General features: G+C 40.6%; 2 protein-coding genes and 1 long non-coding RNA gene across 6 annotated transcripts in view; 1 reads left to right on the top strand and 2 right to left on the bottom strand.

The window, feature by feature from the left end:
- The window catches only part of LOC148189794 (uncharacterized), a 36,857-nt gene extending 33,260 nt beyond the window's left edge, over positions 1-3,597 (bottom strand). For 3 of the 4 annotated variants that reach the window (XR_015776480.1, XR_015776483.1, XR_015776481.1), the window contains exons 1-2: positions 2,583-3,597; positions 1,262-1,399 (exon numbers count right to left, since the gene is read on the bottom strand). This is a non-coding gene — a long non-coding RNA (uncharacterized LOC148189794). The remainder of the gene's footprint in view (positions 1-1,261; positions 1,400-2,582) is intronic. The other variant, XR_015776482.1, reaches the window with a different exon arrangement.
- A 4,213-nt stretch (positions 3,598-7,810) lies between these two features.
- aplnra (apelin receptor a) lies at positions 7,811-9,879 on the top strand. The gene has a single exon (XM_042488337.2). The coding sequence runs from the start codon at positions 7,985-7,987 to the stop codon at positions 9,068-9,070; it is 1,086 nt and encodes a 361-aa protein (XP_042344271.2). The 5' UTR covers positions 7,811-7,984; the 3' UTR covers positions 9,071-9,879.
- Positions 9,880-18,448: 8,569 nt separating this feature from the next.
- On the bottom strand, positions 18,449-19,175 carry LOC148189793 (uncharacterized). Its single transcript, XM_088076047.1, has one exon. The coding sequence runs from the start codon at positions 19,091-19,093 to the stop codon at positions 18,449-18,451; it is 645 nt and encodes a 214-aa protein (XP_087932173.1). The 5' UTR covers positions 19,094-19,175.
- Between the last annotated feature and the right edge of the window lie 930 nt (positions 19,176-20,105).

The raw sequence follows: 20,105 nt of genomic DNA, 5'->3' as shown, positions 1-20,105 counted from the left end.
AACACTTTTACTAGATGTGACTACACGTTTTGACAAATCAACACCACCCTCAATTAGATGCTGAGTTTGCTTGTCATTGATGCTGCAAACAGTTCACTTTTATAGAAGTTCTTTAGAAACCTTTTCCACAGGGTCCACCGGGTCTTCAGCTACCCGACTGAGCCAATGTTAGTTAGCTGCTTAGAGTGCACATACAAATATAACTAAATGTTTAAACTTTTATCAATATGAACATGCTACACATCCTTAGCTCGGTTAGATTCCCTACAGGTAAATTAGTCATTTCATTTTACAGATGAAATATGAGAACCAAAGTATATATTTTTTTTAGATATAACAGCATGGTTAACAAGAGAGATGTTTTTTTCAAAAAAGTAATCCAACTTATGAAAACTGTGATTTGAAGTCCATTACTCCCTGACTGCTATCGTTGTTTGTCAAACGAAGACTGCGTTGAAGCTCTCCAATGATTATGCTTTGCATTCCAATAACATTTTCAGACTCACAACAGCCAAAAGATGTGTCTAAATCGATGTAGCAGAACCAGAGATAGTGCCTTGCTTATTCCACACGTGTTCTTCCTTGTTAAGAACCTGGTGCCTGCATCACCCACAATGCAACTTGACAAATGACAATTTGGGTATTTTTGATTCCACACCCCAAGTGACATCATTCAAGGCCAGAAAAGACAACACAACTTTTTTCGCATACACAGTAGTACTCCATAACATCTATAAACAGACAAAATCCTGTCATAATCTTAACAGTTGGTGGCTGTGTGAAAATTGCTGTTCCGGTAATATATCATATTACATTATTGATCAATGGGGGAAAATTATATTATTTTGAGATATTATACAAATGCATTTTATAGTATTATAAAATAGTATAGTATAGTATTTTTTTCTCTTATGCAAGGATTACGTGCAAAACAAATGTATTAACACTGCACCTTGCTTATTTACTAAGAGGAACATTAAGTCCAATGCATCCACGCTCAATTGCACTTTACTGCAGCTGGCTGGTCCAAATAACCCCCTGACTCTGCCATGTGTTGAAAATGTCCAACAGGAGGCTTGTTTTTCTCTCTTAAGCTGCTATTTATTCTCGGAACAGGAATGAAAGATGCACTGGTCATTCATACAGTTGGCTCGTTGTGGGCAGCTCACACACAGCACACTTTAGGGCACGTCCCCGTTAACTGGCAACATTCAAATATAACAAAATAACAAAACAGTGAAAATAATATAGAAATATGTACCTGAATAGAAACAGGATAAGTACTGGTCAGTCATACTGTTGGCTTGTTGTAGGCATAGATATTTATACGTAGACGCCCCTTTGACTGTGTTTGTCGTTGCTGCGACATGTCAGCACGTCTGCCATAGTGGATGTGGCCCTGTAAACAAATGCAAGTAGAAGTAAAAACTGTGGGTTTAATGAATAAAGAGCACTTACATTTAAATTTAACTTATTTGGATGAATCATTTTTAAATTCAATGATTTATATTAATTTTAGAATTAATAAGGTAGATCATTGAGACAAAAAATGAAAAAAGTCTGCAAATCAAAATAAGCCATTGCAAGTGGCAGTGAGTCTGCTTTCCTTTCTTTTAGTAGTGAAGTGATATAATCCATGACAGAAAATTACAGACCCTTGCAGTATTAGCCCCTATGCTTGCAGAATTGCTACTACCATAAACATGCACAATATATTATGCAAGTCAATTGTCCATATTTAGTTTGGAATAAGTTAAGTGCTTTTTTTTTTTTTTTAAAAATTGAACTCGATTGCAAGACAGCAAATGCAATATAAAACAGTAAACAAAAGCACAGCGAACAACCATACAAACATGCAAAGCTACAGGTTAATTTTTAAAAAAGTTTGACACAAATATAAACTGAAAATTGAGCAATTATATATACATATATACATATTTTGAGCACAGATTTGTGGTCTTCACAGCTTTTAAACCTTTACACTAGTATTCAGCTTCCCTTTTTAATGGAATTAAAAGAGGGTTTCATTCTCAACACCTTACATTTGTGGATATGAAACTTAAGCTTATTAAGAAATATGATAAGGTTACTAAGTGCTTGAGACATTTTGACCTGTTAAACAAGTTTCCTCTTAAAAGTATGGGATGAAAAGTACTGGTATAATTCAAACTAAACACACTAAACTGATTCAAAATTCAAGAGTACTTTATTTGTCTCCATTAAGCAGACGTAACATTTGTTGCACACAGGTAGGAAGCCCTGCTAATGGTGATACGTCAAAATTAGACTGCTATGGTCCTTTAACAAAAGATTTTCTAGATAATATTTGTAAATATGTAAATAAATAAATAAATGCTATCACCTCCAACATGGTGGGGACGTCGACACACGCACGAGCGTAAACAACCAGTTCACTTAGCACAGAGGCTAACTAGCTAGCTTAGCAAGCGCGTCATGGTGTTTGAACATTTTAGCACTGAAAAAGAACAGCAACCCACTCGTGACTCTCCTCGTGAACATGTCTCTGAATCACAGTGCATTTATATTCACACAGCGGTAAACTGCTTCACTCAGCAACTCACCTCCAGTACACCCCTCCTTACCTGGCAACATCCAAACACAGCCAGCGGCACACAGCAACTACCTTTAAGGGGGGCGCCATTGAGCCACACTGTTAAAAAAGGGGAAAAAAACTGTTGTTTTTACAAAAATAAAACTGTCAGTTGTGGTAGCCAGAAAAATTCTGTAAAAAATACAGTGAAGACGTAAACAATTTTACAAGAAACCCTCCAAATTTTGCAAATTAAAGCTGTGGTAACTGTCTGCAACATTTTTAAACTGTAAAATGTACACTGTCCATTTAGAAAACAAAAATAAAATTTCTGCAATTCCATCACCAGTCACCTTATATATAAAAACCCTTAACTTGAATTTAACAATTGAACAATTTTCATTTGAAAATACATTTTTTTAAATTAAATTTTAAAAAGCTGTTATTGGCCTGGCAAGGCAAGTTTATTTATATAGCACCCTTCAGACACAAAGCAATTCAAAGTGCTTTACAGAGGCACAGAAATTCATGAGATACAACACAATAAGAAAATAAGAAGAAAAATAAGAAAACATTAAAATTACATTCAAATGTAACACTCAGGTGTTTTAAAAGCTGTTGTAAAATCCATTTGTATGTTGCAAATTTATCTGTAAAGCATGACATATAAATCTGTAAAATGCAATACGCTTTCTTTCTGTAAAAAACTACTGCAATCTGTAAATTTCTCAAAGAAATATCATTATTTCAACATATTTGTCAGTTTTCTTTGGTGCAGTGCTTTAGAAAATAGTACTGTAAACTGAACACTGTTTCATTGTTTTTCTATTTATAGTTTCATGATGTCATGATTTTACAGCACTTCGCTGTTAATTTTATGGACATTTTAACAGTGCACATACACATCATATCATGGCAATTATAGCAAGCAGAATCACACACTACTGAAACACTGTTACACCTGCTCCTGTGCTCACTCCCATTATTTTTCACCAGTCTCTAAAAAATGTATAACAAGAAAACTACACAATACAGATGCACACAAAAACAACCAAATTGCTGAAAAACAGAAATGATCTCTGTAATTTGCATCAGTAGTTTCAACCCATTCTGGGTAAGTGAAGACATTTTAAAAAGCACTCTAACTACAGGTGCAATGCTCATTAAGAGAAAAGTGCTTAGAGCGACAAAAAACAAAACAATAGAGCAGCCTTATCAGCACAAACATTTCTTATGATTGGCTGGAGGTCTGTCTTCAGTTCAATGCTGAAGTCAAGAGCAGGCAGATGTGGGGGAAAGATAGCTGCTGGTGATGTGGCTGACCTCGAGCTTAAGGGTTTAATTAGGGCATACATCACAGCACAATGCCCTCTGGAAGTTATTTACAGAACTTTCCATTTCACTCTGTGTGCTTCAGCCGTGTGCTTTCTTGTGATGTTAAATTTCTTATTGCACTGAAAATGCAGACACACAGAAGCAAATTGCCATGTGGGAGTAGCACACACACGACGGCCAGTGATCCTCAGATAACCTGCAGTTTGACAAGATGCTCTGCCAAGTAGCAAAGCCCTCAGCAGGAGCGGTGCCCTCGCACATCTGAGGCTGTGGCACTGGCTCCATGGCACTGGAGTGTGACGTCGTCTGACTCAGCAGAGTCGGCACTTAGCAGGCCGACGTGAAAGGTGGCTCACAGTTAGCTGTAAGATTTGACTTGATGGAAACACAAATTGAAGTACAAAATAGTATTCATAATCAACATAAAGTGTTTTTTTGTAGGGACAGTGTGCACCAAGGGATCTGCATCTCTCAAATAACATCACATTATGACCCTAGATCCACTGTGGCCCTTGCCCCCAGGGGCCCCCAGAATGATTTGTGGGGCTTGCTGTATTGGCCACAAATCAAGGAATGGGGGTTGATCTGTGTTCCACCATCAATTTTTACACTTCAAACAAACCTCAGGTCACAGATTACACCTTCAATCACTTATCTCCACCTCTGACCAGACTGGAGCTGACACGCACCCATTACAAATGTAGCCTGTCAGACTCCAGTGAACTCTGTGGAGATGAATATCACAAACCTCCCTCTCTTTAGAATATATCGCCTGCTGCAAATCATATGATAGCAGCAACTTTGCATTGAAGGGCTGCTAAGCGTCCGTGATATCCCTCAGCTGATATGAGGCTTTTGGTCAGAACGGGACAGAAACAGTTGTATCACAGCAGCAGGGTCATTACAGCAGCAGATCAAAAGCAGTCACAGCTGTGGCTGAGACGCATGTGTGGTCCAGGCCAAACAGAGAAAACCCTGTAGCACAATGCAGCTATAGATGGTGAGTTAGCTGGAAAGAATATGTGATGCAAAATAACAGCATGCCATAACTTCTGCTCAAAACTGACATTGTCTATATTTCACTTGTATTTTATTTGGAAAGTAAATCCTCACTCGCAGCTGAAGATCATCCTCCCACCCCCCGTAAAACTGAGGACTTTATCTTGGCACCTATAAAAAGCTCCGATTAACAAGTGAGGAGGTCCTCTGAAGATATCCAAGACGATGGTCTAATCTGACCATCTGTTTCTTATCTACCTGCCTTTATTTTTTAAATTTGCTAATTTATTTGTCTAAGGGATACCGGGTCTGCAAGCAGCAGGCGGCCAATCCTCTCCCCGGGGAATGAGGTAGAGGTGGGACCCACCTGGTATGTGCGTGTGTGTGTGTGTGTGTGTGTATGTGTGAGTGCTTGTGTGTGGTTTTCTGAGAGACTAAGAGCAAGCAGAATAAACAGTTTATTTTTGTTTTATAATAATTCATTTGAGAAGTATCATCAATTTATCTCTTAAACACGTTAACAGACGCGGGGCAACAGTTGTGTCTGAGCCTCAATGTTTCCTCACCATCAAAATAAAAAGGATAAAGTCTCTGTCATGTTGGACTCCCCTCAACAGGCTCTGCTCTGTGCTTACTTGCTGCAGGCAGATAAACTGTGATCCAGAGAGTCTTTCCTTTCACCAAAGACATTTGTCAATGTCAGTGCATGTACAGTGTAATGATCTACTGTCAGGATTTATGTAGTAGCTCCCCATTATCACCACTAGGAGGCCTGTTTTGGACAGTTGATCTAAAATAGACCTCAGCATTGTCCACTCTTCGTTTCAGCAAAGGTGATTCATGCTGGTGTCATTGCTGGTATGCCAATCACAGATTTTGTGAGCTGAAGAGTAAAGTTAAATTTCCATAATGCAAAACGGTATCTTTTGGTTGGGTGTTAATGATTCTTAAAAAAAAAAAGTTTCTCTTTTATTTATTTATTTACTTGGTGGTGGTTTATTTTATGGTTTAACTGATAACATAAATATTATCTCATTCCTTGCCTTGTACTGCATTAACTCATTACATGATGCAATCAGCAATTAAATGAACATGTATTAACCATCAGGCTCGATGAAAAGGATTTCGAAATGGACATTGTTAACACAATGATGGTGTCAGTGCGAGGTGTCGCTTTTGTTTTTGTTTTGCGTTTGCTCGTGCTTTTATCATGGAAATAAATCCCCAGACTTGAGAATTGAATTCACACTTCCCTCGAGCTGTCCACTGACATTTAATCTAATCTTCAAACAGTTTGAGATTCACGATCTAATTACGTTGTCATCTCAAGGCGACTCGCCTGACTTGGTGATATTTCTGATGTGGAGGCTGCGGCTCATTTAAATGAGAAGGTAAAGTGGATTTTATTATCAATTAGCGTGAAAAAGAGACAAAATGTGCAGTTTTCAACAGCTTTTTTTAAGTGTTATTGTGATGTAAAACGAGGTAAGTTGAGATGTCCAGACCTGTTCTACACATAAGCATGTCCACCTTCTGTGGCCACATCTCTAGAGAACTAACGCAGCGCTGAAAAGTCAGTTTTCAAGGTAGAAGTGAGTGAGGGCGGTGCAACCTGACAGGCTGGTCTGCTTTGTTTACATGATCACACTTATTCACTAACGGTCATTAACAGATTAAATCTCGTTTTTCTAAATTTTGATTCACAAACATGAGCTCTTCAAGTCACTTCCTAGATGCGTGTCTTTCCTGCTACAAATAAAAGCTCTCATTGAGTTTACTACAAAACAAAAAAAAAAAGGTATCAAGCTTTTGGAAAACTGGAACTTCCTTCCTTCTATCCTCTGACTGAATACACTTTAAAAATTTTTTTTATGTCTGCCCCGTTTATCCTTTTATATATAAATATAATTTTATGGACATTGTTCCCATTTTATCTGTTTAATTTTTGCCATATATACTCATCCATATATGTATCTTACCTGTACTGTATTATTTACCTAATGTTTTCTACATGTTCACTTTGTCAACATTATGACCATTTATGTTTTATTTTTCTATTATTATTAGCCTACTCATACTATAAAAGCGCACTTACGATTGCTAATTGAAATGTACATTAAATACTTGATCTTTCAGCACTAAAAAAAAGTAAGAGAAAAACTGCATCGATTTAGTCTATTAATTGATTGGTGTGCAACAACCTTATGCTGAGATTCTGTGTCATTAAAGTGGAATGCCATCTTAATTAAGAATATACATGCTATTTCCATGGTTTAAAGGTCAATTACTACACATGAGCTACTCTCTCACAAAGCCACAAATCAAAGAAGTCCTACACTTGTTTTGTCATCAGATAGAAAGTCTGGAGCTGCTCCATAGACAACGAATGGAAGCCTGATTTTGTGAATCTACACACTTTTTTATACTCAAATGAGCTGTATTATACTATAGTGTTCTCAGCTGCGAAACAGAAAATGTACACATATCCCTGGCTGCTCTGAGTGTCATCTACAACATCTTTATCCACTTATTGTCTAGGGAGCAGCTCAGGTCTTTATACTTGTTTTTTTTTTAGTTTTAGCTCTTGAGAAAATTGCTCATATTCATATTTTTGGACTGTCTTTGAAAAAAATGAAACTGAAATTGGCCATAGTTCCCCTTCGATATGTGGAAGTGATTGAATTGATTCTGTCACTGTTTTTAGTTTCTCCCTCAAAAAGCGGATTGGCCTGACTACAAGGGGAACCCTCGTCCTCCAGGCAGAGGGACTGGCCCTGCCAGGAGAGGTGAGAGAGAGGAGGAGGGGAGAGGGCTGAGAGATGTTTTACTGGGGGGAAAAGAAGGAGGAGGGGGAGGAGGAGGGGGTCGTCCTGGGAGGGAACCAGGGGTGTGGAGGGCTGAGTTTAAAAAGGCAGACAGCGCCAACAGTCACTCACTCTCACACACAATCTGCTCTCTCCTCCGACTCCCACCAGCTCAGCAGACCCTGCAGCTCCTGTGATTCTCCGATTTTTGCTTTGATTCACCTCAGACACCTTGGAACTGTACAGGACTTAATCTTTTTTTCTAAAAAGAAAGGATTTTTTTCCCCACTGCAGCATGGAGAGCACCACTGGGGAATATGTTGATAACTATGACTATTATGATGACAATGAGACTGCCTGTGACTTCTCGGAGTGGGAGCCCTCATACTCCCTCATCCCGGTCCTCTACATGCTCATCTTCATCCTGGGCCTGTCAGGTAACGGTGTGGTCATCTTCACTGTCTGGAGATCCAAATCTAAGCGTCGGGCTGCAGATATCTACATAGGAAACCTGGCCCTTGCTGACCTCACCTTTGTTATAACCCTGCCTCTCTGGGCCGTGTACACGGCCCTGGGCTACCACTGGCCCTTTGGTGTGGCTCTGTGCAAGATCAGCAGCTATGTTGTTCTGGTTAACATGTACGCAAGCGTTTTCTGCCTCACCTGCCTCAGCTTTGACCGCTACCTAGCCATCGTGCACTCTCTGTCCAGCAGCAGGCTGCGCTCTCGGGGCACCATGCTGGCGTCCTTGGGTGCAATTTGGTTCCTGTCCGGCCTGCTGGCTGTGCCCACGCTGCTCTTCCGCACCACGGTGAACGACCAGAACAGCAACAGGACAACATGCGCCATGGACTTCAGCCTGGTGACCATGAACCAGAGGCATGAGTACCTCTGGATTGCTGGGCTCAGCCTCTCCTCCTCTGCCTTGGGTTTCCTCCTACCTTTCTTGGCCATGACCATCTTCTACTGCTTCATTGGCTGCACCGTCACACGCCACTTCAACAACCTGCGCAAGGAGGACCAGAAGAAGAAACGGCTGCTGAAGATCATCACCACACTGGTGGTGGTATTTGCAATCTGCTGGACTCCCTTTCACGTCCTAAAGAGCATGGACGCCCTCTCTTACCTGAATCTGGCCCCAAGCTCCTGCGGGTTCCTCCGCTTCCTACTGCTGGCTCACCCTTATGCAACCTGCCTGGCCTACGTCAACAGCTGCCTCAACCCGTTCTTGTACGCCTTCTTTGACCTGCGTTTTCGTTCCCAATGCCTGTGCCTGCTCAACCTGAAGAAGGCTATGCATGGTCAGATGAGCTCCATGTCGTCCACGCTGAGCGCCCAGACTCAGAAGTCAGAGATTCAGTCTCTGGCCACCAAGGTGTAGAGTGTAAAAGGAAAGGTGGAGCGAGGCTGCGGGCCGGTCTCAGCTCCAACCACTGGAACACTTGTAAAAAAAGACTTTACGTGTCCATTTTTCAAAGCTGAGATGATGAACTTCCACTGCTCACAGTCATGAAATCCATAATATGTTCCTGCTACTCTACAGCGAGAGATGTGGATGCTCTGCGTGGACTTGAAGCAGGAGCCGGCTGGCTGAGCTCCTCCGCTGCTTTGTTCCTCAAATTCTCAGAGAAGAAAAGTTTAATTTTGTCTTTGCAAAAGTTCTAATTTCTACCTAGAAAGAGGGCAAAATTATTTTAGACACACACACTGATGTTGGTAATTGTAAATGAATTTACATGGAAATCTGTTTACACTGGATGAAACATAAAGCTGTACAGTATTTTCATACCATAGCATTTTTTTTTCTTGTTCGGAGATATTGCTGTTTTGTTTTAGAAGCACTTGTTGAAAAGATGTGCGAGCAGGGAAATCAAACAGAGCAGCGTGTCCTCTTTGTTGTTTGTGAAGGTAGAAGTCTGCAGGAGGGAGGGAGGTGGGTGTAAGAGGAGAAAAGGTGTTGTGGCTTAATTATATAGTTTGTGGAGAGGAGACGGGGGCAGACAAGCAGATGGCAGTTGACAAATGTTGTTGGGGAACGGGGTGGGGTGGGGTGAAGGCGTTTCACAGTGTAGTCACAGCACTAAAGGGGGACAAAGGAACTCTGTAAATAAATGTTCCAATCTGATGTACATGTTTTATTTTTTTGACATCACTGTAACTAACTACTGTATTAAAGATGTGTTATATGAACCTGATCTCTTAGATTCATTGAGAGTGTGTGAATGCGTGTGTGAAAACCAAATTCTACTTTTGTCAACAGCTTTAAAAATGCAATTTTAAAAGGTGGGAAAGAGAAAGTTCTAAATGTAAATATTAACACAAAGGGAGTCCCAAAAAGTCTTTTAAAATGTGTAGTTTCACATCAGTTTCATTACAGCATCCTGTTGTTTCTGTGTCAAGTATCTCCAGGGGCTTTGTCATGAATGCTTTGCATTTGGTTTACACCTTCAGACTAATAGATCTCTAATCTCTATTGACTCACAGCCAGTATCCAGACTGTAACCAGATTATGCAAAGTGGCCGTCATCCTGAGTGTGTATTCGATACTCAGTTGTGACTTCCATCATCTGTTTGATGACATGTTCATGTGTCTTACAATCAAAGCTTTTCACATTTGAAAAGCTGTATTTATTGATTACCAACAGAAAGAGTACTTTAAGTCACGTGTGTTTAGTAAATAGGCAAGTTAAGTTGGTTTTAAAGTATGATTCATGTAAAACAATGCCACAAAAAAAGACTATCTATCTGTAGGAGGTAAAGCCAACTGAGCCCCACATGTTCACTGAATAATAGGGTCATTACCAATGAGTGACTCTTCTGAGGGATCCTTTTATTTGACAGTAATGAGCTCTGTTGGACATAATCACCGTTTAGAGATGGCGACGGCGGGGGGAAGTGGGGCTCTAATCCTGGCAGAAGTCGGGCCACCGAACAAGTCAATATTTGTCCCCGCTGACAAGTGATTGCAGTTAGAGCGGTTGTTGGGGTGCGGGGCGGGGCTGGGAGGCGGGGGTTGATGGGAGGAAGGCGTCTGACTGCAGATGCTCCAACATACTGAGTGGAGGATTTTGTTCAGAAAGAAAGGAAAAATAGTGAAAGAGTTGATAAAGTTGGGAAAAATCTATATGATTTTTGCCTCGGATCACACTATAAAGTAACAACATGTGTGAAAGGACTTTTGGTGTGAGAGATCATATGTTAGTTATTGTCTTTCCTGCAGCAGATTTGACAGCTGCAGAGCTTGAAGCAGTTCAAAAGATGGTCATTGTGATAGATGTGAGGGCCAGACCGAAACAGGATTGCTTTAACATGCAGTAATTCTTCATATAGTTCGGTCAGATGCCATTTGGAAGGATTTATAACACAGGCTTTTACAGTGTCATTAGAAGGACCATAATAAAAGCGTTCATCCATCATCTGCGTCATCTTTAAACATATGAGTTTGACAGTAAGACTCAGGACTCAGGGTGGAGTCAATCATGCATGGCAGACTGGCCAGACTTGTTGTTGTTATTGAGATGAGCTGGGCTGACAGCTTGTCTGATGCTGTTAGCCAGCAAGTCCACTTTGGGATAACTCACCCAGAATACCAGCTGAGCAAAGCACCGGGGGTGCATGGGGGGACACCGCCGCCACAAAAACAACAGTTGTGTAGACCTCTGAATGCACATAAATGTTGTCTGAGTTCGTGTGTGGCCTGTGTGACCTGTTAGCGTGTTTGGATGTTTGGGTGTGTGGGCTTTACAGTGCCCCTAAAGTATTCTTAGAGGGAGTTCAACCATGTTAACCCACTGGCCCCTTACAATGTTTTTTCCTCATCAGGAGAACAGAGCATGAACATCAACACATAAATGTTTTGTTTTTGTTTTTTTTGTGACCAGCGGCAGCTTCAAAAATATACACATTACACACTGTGCAGGTAATTTTATCACATAAATAAAGTGCATTCACAACTCAATTCTTCTAGAATAAAAATAAACTTGTTTGAGTTTTTGAAGTGACAGATTTGTTTCAAGGTTCATACTAATGAAGGAACATGTCACCTGGAGCAACAGTGTGGTTCATTAGTGTGTTTGTAATAGTTTTTGGACAACGATAGAGCTCTGTGGCACAGAGGAGTGAGCTATATAAGGCTTTGGCTGCACAAACAGTCAAATTAATAGTTTTTTCTTTTTGGATCTGTTGAAAATAAGTATTATAAGGACTATCACCAGACTAATCTAAGTGGTATCACCATCACTCTGCATCTCCAGTCCAAGGGAAACACATTACAGCAGTGGACACAGGTGCCTGCTCCGAGTGTTGCTGTCAGTGTGAGCCGCCACACCCATATGGGACATCTGAACCAAAACACAACTGCTCGCAACTCCTCAGATCTCCCTGCTGTTCCATCCCACCCAAGCAGAAACAAATGCACTCTGCGGTGTGTGTGTGTGTGTGTGTGTGTGTGTGTGTGTGTGTGTGTGTGTGTGTGTGCTGTGTTCATACGCACATGTAAACAGAGATCTGACACATTCCATGGGTTGTCAGCACGAACCCTACTTTCTCTATCGCATTTGTCCACCTGTTGCCAGACCATAACACATACATAAGCACACATAATGAGCACCCCATCCCTTTAATCCCTCCCAAGGTAAACAAAATTAGCTCAAGAAATGTATCACAAAAGATGCAGTTAGGGAAAGTATCTCTCCATACAATCCATCTATTAGTTGTATTAACAAGGGCAGAGAGCGGGACAAGGTGGAGGGGGGAGAAGGAGGTGAGAGCATCACTTATCTGCCCAAACGTTCTGCCTGAAAGATCAAAAGGATCTTTGGGTGTCCCTCTGCCTGCCTGCCTGTTCATTTCACCTGTGAATCTGAAGCTCAAAGGGGTCAACTGCAGCTCCAAAAATCAGGAAAGAGGGCCTCGGGGTGGAGGGAGGAGGGGGTGAGAGTGTTGAAGTGTGGACTACATTTGTTCCCATTTGGGTGTTTGGGTGGGTTTTTCGTGGTTGGGAAATGGCCTCTACTATAAAGCCAGTTCAACATATCCAGGATATTTTTTAGTTATCTGGCTTAACTATATATGATGTAGCAGGATTTTAGGACAAATTTAAAAAAAACGACTGATAAATCTACCTTGTACCTTGTAAGTAACTCTTACATTGCCAGACTGGATAACTGGTACAAGAAGCTGGTTATCAACTCTGTCATTCAACTCTTGGTTTTCTCATCCTGTCATGAGCATGTTCACATAAAAGAAGCAGGGTTGTTAATTACGTGTACCATCTTAAGAACTATGAAGTATGTCTTATAATATGATAAACTATGAAATGGTAATACTCTCAGCGATGTCCTGTTTCTGGGACGGCAAAAAGTCATATTGGTGGAAAATGTAAATGACAGCCAATAACCTTACAGAAGAAAAATTAGATGTACAAACACTGAAAATAATTTCCAAGTGCAAATACTAGGCCAAGACGTAAAATACATGACAGTGAATTTTTTTTTCTTCTGCTTTTGCTATAGTCAGATAATGATGAATCCACCTTAATATTTCACAGAAAACTGTTAGAGAAATGATGATGTGATTTTCACAAAGGTGTCTCCTGTTATTCGAGCTGCAGTGATGAATCAGAGCATAAAAAACAGCCACACTGTCAGATATCACTGCAGGGTTAAAACAGACTTTGCACAATCAAAATGCAGCAAAAAGCATCACCATGTTTTTAGTGTCCTAAATGATCGCTCTGATTGTTAGAGGGTTTTAAAACCAGTGGACATAAAAAGTCTGGAACAATAAAGTGATACAACAAACCAAATAAAAATAGTATAAACACTTTTTATCTGTCAGTTTCATCACTCTGGACTTTTGTTCATGTGGGGACACTTTTTTTCAGTGATGTGATTGGTCAGAGTTGGGGGATTTGACAGGCTGTTATCTGATACTCTTAAATTAACCTGCTATCTGCTAAAATGTGAAAAATCTTCATAGTACTGAAAAACCCAGAGTAAACCCTGAAGTTACCTCGCTAACCCCAAATCCGGCTAAATAGTGCAGGCCTTGAGAGTGTGTGGTAAATGTGTGTGTGTCTTCTTTATTCCCTCTTTGAATTATGTGTAATTTCTCTAAAGGTCCTTAACGAAATTTTCTCAATATTTTTTTTTTACGATAAGCAATGGGGGTGGTACACGAACACAACATGTTCTGTCAATGTTTGAACTATTTTGTTTATTTCTCTTGACAGACTTTCAGATTTTAAATGTTTGGGTTTTTTTGTGCTTTTCTAACTGGTTTGATGTGGGTGGGGTTCAATTGGAAAAAGGTGATGTCACACATGTCCATGTACCAATCAGAGTTTGACAGCATTTAAATCAAAACTTCCTGGCAGTCGTGGGGTTGCATGTTTATCTTGTCAGCGCTTATCAAACCACACCCACCCAGTCTTCAGTTGGCTGATTGGCTGATTGTTTTAGTGTTTTTTTTTAATCAAATAATGAATTTAATTGTTATAATATAAGTATAAATATAATATATATATAATATAAATATAATAAGTATAAGTTATAAAGAAATACTTTTCTTCATAATGTTGCCTAAACAGGTCACCATGTCACCATGTACCATTCCCATTTTACCCGCTTTATATCTGCAGGGTGGTGTTTTCTCCCTTTTGGTTGACAATATATTGCTTTTCCTTTTGTATGTAATAAGAAGCATCAATCTTAATGCCAATTGCATGTTAGAAGCATTTTATCTGCACTGGGTAGATACCAGTTTTCATGACAAACTAATTTTTTTTCTCTGTAGAAAACTAACATAAGTGAACAGGTGGGATTTTGTTTGAAGAATCGTCTTTTAAGCTCGGGATTGACAGCTTTGTGACAAGGAACTGTCGAGAGGATTAAGGCTCACACTGTACTGTTAATAACATAAAGTGTCTGAGTATGAACCCAGCACCAGTCTAGACAGCAGAGCCCTTGATCCACCAAAACAAGCCAGTTTAACCTGCTGCAGAAACCTGGAAAGAAGCAGTTTACCTCTATCAGAACTGACCCCCAACCCCTCCCACTAATGCCATGTGTCACTGCTTGTTTACAGTGTACACACCTTCAACATAAAGGATGTCTTTTTTTTAGTCTTTTCTTACTCACTGATGTTACATTTCCCCTCCCAAATCCTTACAATGAAAAAACAATTTCCTGAACTGTGATGGATTGTAAGCTTCAACACAAGCTAACATGTTACACAGCGACCCAGATCTTAAATGTCTATTACAAAAAAAAACACAGTACGGTTTTAAGAATTACGATATTAAACTGGAAATCTGTAGCCATAAAAAACAATATGTATGAATGAGAAAACATATTTGATTGTTTGATTAATTGAACCAGAGATAATTAATCAGCAAGTGTTTTAATAATCGACCAAAGTCTAACAATTTTTTAAAAGTGAAAATGTTAACATTTTGCTGGTTCCACCCTCTAACATTTAAACTCTCTATTTTTCTTAGTCTTTTACAGCGTATAAGCTAAATGTTTTTGGGTTTAGGACTGTTGGTAAGACAAAACTATTCATCTTGGACTCTGGTAAACTGTAATTTTTTGACATTTCAACAGCAAACAATCAGGAGCGCAGGACTGGGGGACTGGCTGAGTATACTGGGCCCTCTGAGAGGGGCCCACAGAACACACCTATGTACAGGGTCCAGAATTTTGATAATGAATTTTTTGTTGTTGTTGTTGTTGTTGTAGTTCCTTCTTCAATAGAATATATTTTCTTAAGAAATGTAATGGAGTAAAAATAAAAAGTACCCCAAAATGGAAGTATGCAGTTTCATGAGTTTCACTCCTGTCCATTACCTTGTACTCTGGTTTTCCACCTGCGCACAGAGCTGGTCTTGTGATCTATTTGCAGTTTGTGCTTCTGAATGTAAACTTAAATAAGTAAAAGCTCATTTTTTCTGCACTCAAAATAACATCACTTCCCCTTTTTTCTTGACTATGCTGATAGTGATCAATGGCATACCACAGCCCATGGAAACAGAGCCAAATCACCACAAATCATAAATAATGAGGCATTACATGTCTAATCATGCCTCAGAAAAGTGGCCGCCTGAGCATCCAATACACACAGATGCTACAATCTCCCTGCTTGACTTCTCCCCTGTTTGATGGCTGTAAATTGTTACCACGTCTGCTCAGGAATCACTATTGAAATCAGCTTGTCTCAGTAATCTGTCTGGTTTAACCTGGAAGTGGCCTCTCACTGTAATTGTCCCGACCTTGAGAACAATGGCCTAGAAAAATACAGCATTTACATGAGATCAGTGTTTTCATGGTAATGTTGTTATCTTTTGGCACGTTACAGGAGGTGATTAGGAAATCTGGGCTTTCAAATGGATCTCTCCCATCGTCGCCTCCCTGTCATTGTTATTCACTGTAGTTCAGGGTCACATCCACTCCACCCGTTACGCCACTAACTACATCTGAGAGGATTTGAGTCAGCTGAGAAAATATATAAGAGGATATACAGTGCACTGTAAAGACTGGGGTTAAACTTGTAACATATGTGGCTCATATGTGGCCGTGTGTGTGCACATTTCTATCCATCCATCCATCTACGCAGGAAGATCATGAACGGGCTGTGTGCTGCATAGTAATGAGCCCTGCTGCTGGTGGATATCGTTAGGCGAGAGATGCTGCTTCCGAGGACAGCGTGGCTTGGCCAGACCTGAATGTGCTGGGCTCTCGTCCCCTCCGGATATGGTCGCTCAGGGCCCATCATCCCTTAGACACAAAGCTCCTCTTCACATCCTTCTCTATCCCGTCCATTGTGAAGGGCCCGCCTTGAGGCACACGGCTCCTGTGGCTGCTTCAGGGCTAAATGCATCTCCTGTCACTGGCTGGTCCCTGTGCCAGATCAGCTGCTGGAGGCACTCAGGTGCTCAGGTCTCCATGAGTAAATATCAAAAGGTAAACGACTGGGTTCAGCTCACCTTACTCGCACAAGGAACACTTATACCTCACATAAACAGCACACTTTCTGGTGTGTCTCTCATCAGAAGATAGATGTGGCACATTTTTGCAAATGGACAGATTTCAAAACATCTAAAAGCTTTGGCTGTCCATAAGACACATTTTACTTTAGTACCAGATACTTTTTTATTTATTTTCATTTAGCCTTTATTTAACCAGATAAGAAGCCCAGATCAAGATCCCAAGCCCAAGATCTCTTTTACAAGGGTCACCTGGCCGAGAGGTCAGCAACACATGCTAGACGTGCTATGTTGAATCAGCGTCATGGTGACAATATACTTAAATAATTGGGAGGTTGGGGGGGAGTAATTTGCTCAAAGAAATCAAAAATCTTGAATCTGAGATTGTTTTGAGAAGTCACATCTAAAACAACAAGGAGTCAAATGGTGTTGCAGATTCTGCACACTCCCCTCCATCTTTTCATCATCGCTACACATCTTTCCTGGGAGCTGATAGAGCAGCAACAGTCATCTGCTGTTTGGCCACTGGGGGGCAGCAGACTGCAGAGTTTAGTACGAGAGGGGCTAACTAACCATCCAGGTGGTGTCTAACTTCAAACTGGTGACTTCATGGGTCAGATACTCTGCACTGTCCCATCACAATTTTAAGATACTCTGATATAGTATTTCCAATTATCATCCTGTTTCATGTATATATATATATATATATATGTATGTGTGTATATATATATATATATATATATATATATATACACACACACACACACACTATTTTTATATACTGTTTAAATGACTGCTGCAAAGGACAAAGATTAATGCAAACGAAAAGTTTATGTTTATGTATTAACAGTTATTCAGTTAAATATCTGCTTCATCACTCTGTTTAAAGAAGAGAAGTTCCATTCACATGGATGGGATAATTATGAGCCCATATAAATGAACTGCTGCCATCTGTTGGTCATATTGTACAATTACCAAAATATTTTCCCTCAAACCACCACCACCACCACCAACAACAACAACAACAAACTGAACCATTAATTTAATGTACACAATATTGTTTACAGGCTCCCTGTTACCCATGAATCATTGAATCTATTGAATCTGTCAGTTATTTTAGTAAGTTAGTATTGTATGTACCCCATCAAGGTATGTGTATACATGGTACGTTAGGCTGCTCTACATGTTATTGTAGGCCCAGTTGAATATGTAACTCGTTTTGATGTATGTTGTCAGGGATCCTTCCTCAATCTCTCTTTCAGGTCAGGGGTCCTTGACCCGAAAAACGCTGAGGACCCTTGATCTAAGCAAATTTCCTTCAGTCCTTTTGTGTTATAACCTAGGATCACAATTATTTCATGTTAAGATAAAGTCTTTGTTGAGACCTGAGGGATACAGACCCCCTACTGAAAGCCCCCCAGCTGAACTTGATTGAAGGGAAAAACAATGGCACAAAAATGCAATTGACTGTATTGAAGTGAATGGGAAATGCCTCTAAACTAACACAAGACGCTTCACTATTTTTGACCATTAAAATAACAATTTCTAAACTTACTTTTTACCTCTACATAAAATTAGAATTACAGCCAAAAGTGCTGTTATGGTAACAGCCCCCTCAGCAAATCCTGAACATTTGTGTAGCAGGTACAGCGATGGTGGCAACAAGCGACAACAGAGTTTCTGTTCATAAATGTGACAACTGTGACCCCAATGCTTATGATCCCGGTTTGTTCTCAGTTACAAGCAATTAAGATTTCCTTTGTCATCCAAGTTAAGTCAGTTTCCCGCTTTAGCTTTTGGCCGGACAGGCTTTTTGCGCTGATGCAGCGGTGGGCAGGCAGGGGGGAGCGGCTTGCGGCTGTGGCATGGCTTGTTGCCTGGTATGGAGAGCACTGGATCTCTCAGAAGGATTCGGGAGCCTTCACTCTTCGAGTAGGTTGTTGTCTCTGATTTGGCGCGTGGCCCAATGATGACAGGGGCGCATGTCTTAGGGATGATGGTGGTCATGGTTCGAGTCAGGACTCTTCCTCTCCTGGCCGCCAGAGAAGGAGCTGCTGAAGGCTTCAGTTTCTTATCTGGACCTTGATTGTGGGATTGCTGGCTCTGCATCTTACACTCCAAGTCTTTCAGAGCCTGATCAGTGTAGGCTTGCATTTCTTTACGCACTTTAGAAATCTGCACCTCAAACGCATCCTTTAAGGCCTTTGCACTAGCCTCAAGCTTTATATCAAAAGCTGCACACAGCTCCTCATCTTTTAGATCCATCTCATCTTGTCGCTCATCTGTCTGCACCTCAGCTTGTTTCTTCTCCTCACTGCTGTCATCCTTGCCTTCGGGTTCACTATTCACCTGTGCAAACTGTGTTTCTCTGTCTTTGACCCTTTGCACCAGCTCCAGTATGCTGCTCTTTGGGGCCTTCATGCCCGCTTGTGATCTGATCTGGTTACGTACCTGCTGGAAAACAGACTGCACCTTTGCTTGTGCCTCCTTTTCTGCAGCTACATTGTCCTCCGAACATTCATCCCCCAAACCGTCAGTGGAGATCTGCCCCTCCACTGTAGCAGCGTCATCCTGCTGTTGTTCCCCATTCACCAGTATTTTTGGATTTGTTTCAGATGACGATTCACTCATTTTTAGTTCTTGTCTTGACAGCTGTTGTGCTCCCTTGGACTGAGCTACTACGATTGTGTGAGGAGTGCTGGCGTGGGAAGCACCTGATTCACTGAGGTATAGGTCCCTCAGGGAGACTGAATACCAGGGGATTTTTAGGCCTGTTGCGTGAGATCACGTTTTAGACTTCATGGTGAGGCAACAACAATGCAAGTCAAACTAATTAAAATATAAAATCTATCCCAAAACAGCATTTTCAAATACATGAGTCCATTAAAAGCCTGGAAGAAAGTAAAGCAGCTCCTAAGTGTAAGTGCAACTCTCTGCGGTGCCAATAGAAATGATAAGAGCAGTAGTTATGCAAATCAGCTGATATTGTTTAATCCAACATGTTATGTTCCTCTGTCTGCAGGTGTGTAGTTTCTTCCCATGACAACAGTAAGCCTCCTGGTAACCACATGAAAAACAAAGATCATCAGGGATGGTCGCACTGGGAGCGCTGAGGGGCGGGCTCCAAATTCTCATTAGTGAGGTGTTACCGGAATGTGAAGTGGTAACACACAACTAACAAATATGCAGTGTTCTTGTAAAGCTGTTCAGCATGTTTTCTTTGAAGGACTTGACTAATAGCGGCAACAATTCAGTTTCTGTAACAATTTTAGTTTATTTTTTAGACTATATATTTATTTGCAAGATGCTTGGATGTTGTAAATATGTAAATAGTTAATACACTTTGTGAATGCAGCTTGCGTTTGGAGTTATTGCTTTTTTTTTCACAGCACCATGGTCAAATCTTTAAGTTTACTTACTTGAAATCATGAAG

Source organism: Plectropomus leopardus, chromosome 4 (assembly GCF_026936395.1).
Source record: "Plectropomus leopardus strain MGB_pleo_1.0 chromosome 4, ASM2693639v1, whole genome shotgun sequence".
In the NCBI taxonomy this organism is placed as follows: Eukaryota; Metazoa; Chordata; class Actinopteri; order Perciformes; family Serranidae; genus Plectropomus; species Plectropomus leopardus.
The sequence above is the reverse complement of the archived record's forward strand: the minus strand, read 5'-3'. Positions and strand labels throughout refer to the sequence as shown.